The following is a 10315-nucleotide window of genomic DNA, read 5'->3' as shown; positions in this document are numbered from 1 at the left end:
GGCAGAAACCCAACACATGTCCTGGTGTGAAAAAACTAAGCGTAAATTCTGGAATAAATGTTCTCATGTATTTGACCCCATAGAGGTGTTGTTTTTTCGTAATGCTTTCAATGGATGGAGGAGAATTGATGAAATCGTAACAGTAAAGACGGACTTAATCCGAGAAATCTATTTCATCACCACCATTGTCCTCCACAAATTCCATTTCAAAATATCCGAATTTTGATCTGGAACTCCGATGTGGAAAACCTACTGATCGAAACTGTCATTATCATCTTCAGGGCTAAGTTCTTTGCCCTGTTGCTAGCTTGTGGCGTAACTGGTACAACTTAATAAGCTGACTGGAACTGGAGACAGAAGAAGAAGAAGAAGAAGAAGAAGAAGAAGAAGAAGAAGAAGAAGAAGAAGAAAATGCTCTAGCTCTACGACAGAAATTCTCTAAGAAAATATTGTCATCATTTTCGTGAATTAAGAAGTGGGTCCCACATAAGCTCATCTCGGCGTAATGCATGATAATTTACGGGTAGCATGAAAACAACCCCGATTCATGGATTGTATGAACTTAGAATTTATTGTGGTGAGACTATAGAGGCAGTGTTGTCTCAGTAAACTTCTATGCGGTATGAATTTTTATGGAAAAAACAACTTTTCACAATATATTTGACTGAAAAAAATGGCTATAGAATAATGAAAATTGCAGTCTTCCATGAACTGGACAAGAAATTTCTACAAAAAAGTCACGAAAAATATTTTTAATGTTTTGAAGCTCGAAAATTGATAACTGTGATAAAGCGGCAAAAAAAATTGTATCTTTCAAATATTATAGATTTAGTGACCTGAAAGGAGATGATAATAATAATAATAATAATAATAATAATAATAATAATAATAATAATGTATATTTATTTATTCTGGAGAAGTTAAGGCAATCAGGCCTTCTCTTCCACTTAGCCAGAAACAAAAGAAGCTGATACAATTTTACAGACTAATATCGCCAGCGCTCTTTGAAATTCTCCAATTTAATTTCAAAAAAGAGACTGAATTTATCATTTATTGTAGTTGCTACAGTAATAAGTTGGTTTGAACAGTTTAATCCTTCATGAGAACGGAACAAGATTGTTTGTGCTTAATCAATATTTGGCTGATGATGATGATGATGATGATGATGATGATGATGATGATGATGATGATGATGATGATGATGATGATAACGACGACGATGATGGTGATGACATTAAAATGTTGCTATAGATTTCAGAGCATTATTGAATTTGTGGAACTAGTGCAAAAAAAAACGAGTTATTTTTAGAGCTGTATGGTACGTTCATTTGCAGAAATAGACGCCCGTGGATTTCACGAGTCGGTGTTCGATGGCCTTGGAGACTACTATCCTCCTTGGAGACGGCAGAAGAGGGATCCACTAGGAATCAACTCTCGTGGGTTTCATGATGACGTGTTCAATCGAGATTTCGGCAGTTTCCATCCCGTAAAGAGAGCAAACACGTAAGTCACAATGTAATTTAGGCTGTAGTATAGGCTATCATTTTTGTCGATAGTAATCATTACCGTTAAGTAACGGTTTCTGTGTCTGGCCATGCCTTGGACTAGCTCTGGTTCGAGTCTCCATGGGGGAAATATATTATCTCATGATATTTCGGCCTGTGTATTAGACCGATGCCCACCCAGCATCATGATGGATTTGGGTACAGTGAACCTGCTGTAACGCCTATGGGGATCATCGTGCTAGCCACACGTTACTCCCTATTGATTGGATGATCGTTCACTTCTGCTAAGTGGAAAAAGTCATACCGTACTTTAGCCCATCAAGAAATCTCCTACTTTCTGCTGTCCACTCGCTTGTGTTTCCTTTACTCATCTGAAGAAGAAGACACATTCAATCTTTGATATTATCTGATCTGTCTATTTCACTAGCAGCTTTAAAAACACAGCCCAAAATTCTTTTAGTTCAGAAAGTTTTCTTTCTTATGTACCGTGTTATCGATAATGATCGTGATTGTGTTGATGATGATAAATAAATAGTTGTAAAATAACTTTAAAAGAAAGATAAATAATAAACTTTTGTGAAATGCATGTAAATGGATAAAATACATCCTAATATTGCATTAACATTCTCTGATTATGGTTCTGGCCGACATGTAGGCTACGTCTTTCATCGGACAGTGCATCTCACTTGACGATATGTGTGAGAGGAAGAACAATTGTTTGTATGCATCTGAATCTGACTAGTGTATATGTAGCTAGTCGATGATGTATGCAATGGAGGGGGAAAGGAACTGGCTACTCTACCCCATTATCTCCTAGCCTAGTTGCCTCATAAGTGGTGCCTTCTTGGTCTGTCTTCGGACAGTTGACTAAGCAACAACAACAATTCATTAATCTACAAGTTTGTAATGTAGAGGCGAGTTGGGTAGTATCGGACAGTTAAGGATTGATTGGATTTATGGCCTACAATTAATTTTGAATTGAATAATTAATATACCATAAGAAGAGCATACTTATTTTTACTAAAAGTGAATAACAAAATTATGCAATGGTAACTTTAACATATGAAATTTAAATTCAGAGTAATGTTCTAAAATAGTGAAATCAAGAAGAGTGTCGGCTAGTACCGGACACAACCTAAACATTGTTACTTTTTATTATCTGTGGTTAGAAAAGTCAAAACCAATTCACTTTTGTATTTTTTTCTGTTATTTAATACCAATCACATTTGTAAAATACTCTAGTTCATTCGGTGTAAGCATAGTTCTCATGTGCCAAACCCTGACAGAAGTCACACTTGATCCAGCTTTCCTGGAAGGTTCACCACAAATGATGCATTCTGTTTCCCCTTCAAAATGTTTTCCGTCCATGGTTTTAGTTCTTGTTTCGACTTGTTAGCTCTTTCATTTGTGCTGTCTTGCATTAACCCTTTCTTTTTCCATTCTTCAAAACCTGTATCTATTCCAGCTGAGTTTTGTTAAGGGCTTGATGAGAGTAGCCCACTTCTGGCAGCTCGTCTCCTTCTCACATTAAGTACTCGTTGAGCAGCTTCTGCAATTGGTGAAATCTGTTTAATGATGCGACTAAAATAGGGAGTCAGAGGTAGTGTGTTTGAGCGACATTTTGACGTTGACGTTGATGCTGGATCAAGATGCTAATTGGGTGATTTCGAGCATGAAGCATGTGTTATAAATCCAAAAGATGATTGTTTTGAACTTGAGATTGGGAACAGCTGGAAAGAAGTGGACTGCTTGGCAGTGCACAAAGTAGGTTCTGGCTTAAATGCTGAAGCTTCTTGTACTTCTGGAGGCTGAGGAATGTCCTCTACAGTTGTCTCAGGACCTTTAGATCCACCATTCCTGGACTCTTCAAGAAAACATCAGGAATATCAAGACCCTTCAGATGGCATGTAGCCTAAGTCGGTGAAAATGTTTCAGTTGATGAATGTCAGCACATTCAAACCCTTTTATTGCTAATCCATGCGGCATATCCGTGAAAAACCAAAGTTGACCAGTTCTGCGACTTTATAATCAATAATTCTTGAGAAAGGATTTCTGGGCATCCATCCAGAGCAAGCTTCATTATAGGCATCCTTGAAGGACTTCATAACTCTTCTGTCTAATGGTTGAAGCCTATGCGTTGTATGAGGAGGGGGACCCAATATGTTTTTTAAAAATTGTCCGATAGTACGCGATAAAGTTCTGTCCGATACTACCCGAATTACACCGTCATTATATTGGCACCCAAATTTAAACTATATAATAATTTTCATTGTAACTAATACACCAATCTATTATTTAAGAGTAACTTTACACTGTATTTAAGATATATTGTATCAATACTTAAAGTGCGAGAAAGGTAGACTACCAAACTTAAGTCGATGCAGAGAAACTAAACCACACAAACACAAAATGGCATCTGCAAAGTGTACTCGTCGGGCGAATGATTTCAACTGAAAGCAGTGGTCAGATGTCGCATACAGAAACGTAACCATGTCACTTAGGTACTACCATCTGGTGGTAGATGAAAGAAACATCACTGTCCGATATTACCCGATGTCCGATACTACCCAACTCTCCCCTATAAGGTGTTCTGTATTAACCCTTTCAATGTCAGTTCACGAGTACAGTACTCTAATTACGAAAATTGTCATGCCACTTTTGTTGAAAATGCATATATTGTAAACAAAATTTTATCGTCACAAATTTCAAGATGTAACGCGGGAAAAATTAGGTTCAGTTCGTAGGTACTTTCTAATTCAAAATGACTTCTTAAAAATCTGTTTTAGTTTCGATACAGTACGCACAAAAATTTCACAATCAAATAAAAAGTCCTGTCCAGTAGAATAACCCGTGGCATTTTTTGCACTGACTGATTAGAATCGCTGGCCGGCGCCTAAGGAGTTAATTCTAGCATAAGACAATTGTTTTTCTCCAGCATCACATAAATGATTTAAATAATGCCAGATTTTTATAAAGTGACTACGTATTTTACTAAATAATGGTTGGAGATGTCATAAGATACTAGAAAGATAATGACATCAAAATACATGTCAACTTTTGAATTAGGTTGCAAGATATTTCATATAATGCCTGGGGTGATTCTATAGAGAGCCTGCATTGTACGAATAATACAGACATATCTTCTTCATATACAATTTTACTACTGCTTACATTAATTTATTTTATGCTTTCTAGGAGACATTCTTCGCCTGACGCTGCGGATGCAATACTACAGAAATATGTAAGTAACTTCACCCCAATACAACGCAAGAAAAGGGAGACTGGTGGAACTCATACTCCGACTGAAACACACAAGATGAAAGAAAATCAATTCGATGAGCAAAAGGAGCAGCATGAGTCCGCATCGAAATACCGAAGAGATACTTCCAGCGTCGATATGAACGACGCAGCTGACAAGAGACGGCCCGAGAAGGACAGTTCCGGCTTCCATGGGGACACCTTCCACGGAGGATTCGGGGACTTCTGGACGATGAAGAAAAAAGGAGACCAAAATTCTTCAGGGCAATATAACCTCAATGATTACTGGACCCAGCACAAACGAAGACTTGGAATGGGACCTTCAGGGTTTCATGGGGACACTTTTACTAGTGGATTTGGAGACTTCTCCACAATGAAAAAGAGCGAAATAGGAGATAGCGCTGATGACAGTGCTATCCAGACATCTAAACGGAAACCAGAAATGGGTTCTTCCGGCTTCCATGGAGATACCTTCACCCATGGATTTGGAGACTTCTGGACAATGAAAAGAAATACAGAAACAGAAAAGGATGAAAGCCCTCTTGGCCGTATGGAACACAAGAGGCGTCCTGAAATGGATGCGTCTGGCTTCCATGGTGATACTTTCCGTAATGGATTTGGAGATTTCTGGACCATGAAGAAGAGGAGACCGGAAATGGATTCTTCCGGTTTTCACGGAGACACGTTTAATAGTGGCTTTGGAGATTTCTGGACCATGAAGAAGAGGAGACCAGAAATGGATTCTTCCGGTTTTCACGGGGATACCTTCAATAGTGGCTTTGGAGACTTTTGGACTATGAAGAAAAGAAAGCCTGAAATGGATTCCTCTGGTTTTCATGGTGATACATTTCGCAACGGTTTTGGAGAATTCTGGACAATGAAAAAAAGAAAACCAGAAATGGATTCCTCTGGTTTTCACGGAGACACCTTCCGTAATGGCTTTGGAGAGTTCTGGCCAATGAAGAGAAAACCAGAGATGGATGCTTCGGGATTCCACGGTGACACTTTTCGCAATGGCTTCGGAGATTTCTGGACTATGAAAAAAAGGAGACCAGAAATGGACTCTTCAGGTTTCCATGGCGACACGTTTAGGAACGGTTTTGGAGACTTTTGGACAATGAAGAAACGTAAGCCAGAAATGGACTCCTCTGGTTTTCATGGAGATCTTTTCAAAGGTGGTTTCGGAGATTTTTGGACTATGAAGAAACGGAGACCAGAAATGGATTCTGCAGGCTTCCATGGTGACACATTTCGGAACGGTTTTGGAGACTTTTGGACAATGAAGAAACGAAGACCTGAAATGGATGCTTCTGGATTTCATGGAGATACGTTTAATAGTGGATTTGGAGATTTTTGGCCTATGAAGAAACGTAAACCAGAAATGGATTCTTATGGTTTTCACGGAGATACTTTTAATAGAGGATTTGGAGAATTCTGGCCAATGAAGAAAAGAAAACCGGAAATGGATTCATCCGGATTTTATGGAGATACTTTTAATAGAGGATTTGGCGACTTCTGGACAATGAAAAAGCGATCTAGATCTGCGAATAATTCAACCAACGGCCATAACGAACGAGCCTGCAGCGGCTGCACAGATGGTTCAACAGACCTTGCACACAGCACGCAGAGTTCGACAAGCCATTAATATTGAAACACAGAAAAAGGATAAAAACTTGCGTTCCATTTTATTAGTACAACAATGTATAGCTATACATACATAAATATTCCAACCTAGTTATTCTTTATCATGTTGAAATGGAAGTGATAAATAATTACTTCTCTAGTAAAATATTGGTGGAACACGTGGAAAGTCAAGAAAGTCTACACTGAAACGATTTTTTTTGTAGCAGGTAGGCCCTAATTTGTAAATATGTTTTCAATGAAAATATTATTAAAATATTTAAAACTTCAAGGATATATACTTTTATGCGAATGTATGCATAGTTAAAAGTTATGAAAGAAGGTAATTATTATAGAGCATTTCAGAGCAACACTCCATATTTATCTTGAAGAAAATACATACTTAATTAATATTTTTATATATTTCCGCAATAATCATTTGTATTAAAATCAAATAGTCTATCCTTTTTTTTTCTGAAACAGTTCAACAATACGTACGAATAGAATATGTGACATCTTGAATTGTTACGTATTTCTTGAGTCTCACTCGTTTGACATGTATATAGTACATCCTCTTTAATATGATGCCACTATTCCACAGATTCGTGCCAAAATATTTGTAATTTTCACATAAGTTAAATGATACGAACTTATACAAAACAGTTCGTGCTATTATTTACCAGATAAGCGGGTACATATTTAAAGAAAACAATTGAAAGAAGAGATTATAAGATTATTTAAATTTAATTTCTAATTTGAATGTCAGTTAGTTCTAAGTTGCAACTAGCTGTCTTTATATGAAATGCATATTTAAACTTTAGTAAATATCTTGTCACAATGATTTTAAACGATTTTCCATGTGTTCCTAACCCTTTCCTCTTTTTCTGTAGATATCCCGAAGACAGTATATGAATGTAATTATTTTTCTGATGAAGTAATCAATGACGTCAATTGCAATTATCTTAGACGCAATTAAGAAACCAATGTGAGAATTGCTCTCTTGACTGATATTTCGATAAATTAACAGCCTAAACCAAAGTTAGTGTACAATAGATTGTAAGCACTGTACATGTTGGCAGGAAGAAGCCCTTATTATGACAGTACAGAGTTTATTCACACATATATAGCCTGCTATATTCCTTCTAACATTTACAACATGTTTAAGGTATTTAAAACTTAATGTACTGACTACATTATACGATATACATAAAGTTTCGAAATAATAAAACCGCAGTAACATCTGTTATATAGGGTATTTTTGTGGAAGAAAGGAAGAAGTGTTGTTATGAAATTTATTTTCTAGTGATTATTTACAAAACATGATATTGAAGTCCCGGCTAGAATTCCAAATATGTCCAACGAAAGTTCTACAATGTATATGTGAAAAACGTAATAATACGAGCAAGAAATTTATTCAGATGTTCATTTATTTATAGTGTTATTTTTAATGTTCAATTTTATGTATGGATACTGTGTTGTGAAGAAAGAATTTTAACAAAAAGAAATATTTCCGCCGCCTGAAATTATCACATTTATATGCACGGATTTTATAAACACGATCCGTGGCAGATATTGTGCAATTCCATACTTGTACATATTTGCAAATATTAATTCGTCACAAAGTTACGATATCCTATCATTTTGTGAGTTGGTGGATATCATAACCAGAACACTAACGTCAATTTCACGAATATTGTAGGCGAAAATAATTTCTTTTTGAAGTAAACCGAATTTTATGCTGAGTAAATGTGCGCTGTTTGTTCCTAAACACAGGAAACTGTGAAAGCTTCACAATATTTTGAGGTTGACATTTCTTTAATACGATAACTATTACCGTTAACAGTTACCTATATTGTTACTTCACTGTAGCGCTGATTGTGCTCTGCAGTTCCTTCGAGGAAAGTATTACAACATATAGAAATAGCGTTAGCACTCAATCCTGTTGGACAAAATTAACAAGATAATGAGGCAAATCCATTGCCGAGAGATCGTTGTAAAAGCTACAATATATTTAATTACGTCCACATGTACCTGAGTCATGGCCAGGCAGATGTACTGCTGATTGTCAGACTGGAGCACTCTGTTCTTGGCAAAAAATAGTTTATTTTCACCATTAAGATGTACTAGTTCTCAAAATTTTATGGATAACATTCTATTGCTGGTTCAATGGATGACAAACTTAAAAAAAGAAAAGTCGTTCTTCGTCAGGAGATGTTCTTTGTCTGCGAGTAAATAGTTCCGAGTCTTCTTCTCTATGTAAAACCTCAAAAGCAAATTGTGTGTACATAGCACTGCAGCTCGAGCCGACGCGACGTGTGCTAGCATCCTTGGAGCTGTGACTACTTATACCATGGGAAACTCCTTTTGGAAGAAAATGAGAAATAAAAATATTATTAAAACTATACAAATGTTTATTATTTGTAAAATATTGTATTTGCAATAGCATGAGTTACTTCTCCATATTTTCTTCCAATAAAATAAGTTCCAAAGTTTCCCGTCCTTACACTCGATATTTAAAAGGTAAAGTACGAATATCCGAAGGAGACTGTTAAAAATTAATGTAGAGTTAGCCTATCTTGTCTCTTAAGGAATATTCAATTCCTTACTTTTGAGTGTAAAAATATAGTAGAATATATAAATCAAACATAATTCACTCTCTGCAGAATCGAAGACAAACAAATATGACATTAAATGATTTTCCAAATAATTCAGAAGACTGACTACACATGTTTAACATAGCATTATTATCAGAGTGCTGCATTGGAGTTTAATCGCTCGTTTGAACTCGGTCGAGTGTCCCACCCTCGAGTGAGATAAGATCGGTCGTGATACGCTCGTAATAAATAGAAGCACAGTACAAGGTCATCTCACCGACATATCTTATCTTGTATGGAAGACGACAGATAAGATACACATATGTTTTGCTCACACGGTAAAAATAAGGCTTTATTTTCTGCGTTTATGATAAACGTTTAATGGAACAGTCAATGGAACGTACCAAAACAGGAACATGAAGTTATAAATAAAATAGTATGAAAAACTTCGATATACAGTTATTATTGCTAATTGATAATTATTCAATATTTGATTTACCACATAAATAATATGATGGGTCCTTAAATAATGTTCCGCCTATATACTGCGACAATGTAGAAACGTTTTACAAAATATTATTAAATAGCAGTAGATTAATAACAATATTAGTACAGAGATAACGTCACAGGAAATATAATAAAACGAATAATCATGCTGCACAACTATTACAGACGCAAAGATTGATACACTAATTATTATTATTATTATTATTATTATTATTATTATTATTATTATTATTACTACTACTACAAAACTTGGTACGGTTCTTGCATTATCGTGATTGTGTTCTCCGTTTATAATAATTACATTTACATCCAATAACATCTATCAGATGTGGCAAAATCAAAATCACTCCTGTAGGGGGGGGGGAAACATTTACCTACAACATGTATATTACATTTTAAAGCAAGTTTTGTAGTTGTACTATGGAGAGGTTAATTAAACACTGTAAAGTTTTGAAATGATAAACATCTATGACGTTACTACACAGTTCATCACTGTAACAAGAACGAATGTCTAACGCTCGGCTTATACCGTTCGAGGATTTATCGCTCGTGACAATTTTACCCATCATGCATGTGCGCTACCTATCGGATTATGCTATGAACTACTTGGCGCTCGAGCGAAAACGTCCGATGCAGACCTCTGATTATTATAACGGGAAGACATTCACATGGACGCTAATACACACCCGTGATTGATTCTACCTGCGAAATTATTACATACTTCCCACATGTCTGGACTGATATTTAGGCTGCCTAAACAAAAATTAACGTCTGGGACAGAAAGGCTTAAATCAGACACCCTGTACATATCAGTCACAACCTGAATCAGAG

The 10315-nt window shown here is 36.1% G+C and overlaps 1 protein-coding gene across 1 annotated transcript in view; it reads left to right on the top strand.

Annotated features, from left to right (window-relative positions):
- LOC138709628 (uncharacterized) overlaps positions 1–6609 on the top strand; it is a 539469-nt gene extending 532860 nt beyond the window's left edge. Inside the window, exons 4-5 of the mRNA XM_069840532.1 lie at positions 1335–1503; positions 4701–6609. Of these exons, the coding sequence (XP_069696633.1) occupies positions 1335–1503; positions 4701–6408 (1877 nt within the window). The 3' untranslated portion in view covers positions 6409–6609. The remainder of the gene's footprint in view (positions 1–1334; positions 1504–4700) is intronic.
- The last annotated feature ends 3706 nt before the right edge of the window (positions 6610–10315 follow it).

Source organism: Periplaneta americana, chromosome 11 (assembly GCF_040183065.1).
Source record: "Periplaneta americana isolate PAMFEO1 chromosome 11, P.americana_PAMFEO1_priV1, whole genome shotgun sequence".
In the NCBI taxonomy this organism is placed as follows: domain Eukaryota; kingdom Metazoa; phylum Arthropoda; class Insecta; order Blattodea; family Blattidae; genus Periplaneta; species Periplaneta americana.
This window is presented reverse-complemented; position numbering and strand designations above follow the sequence as displayed.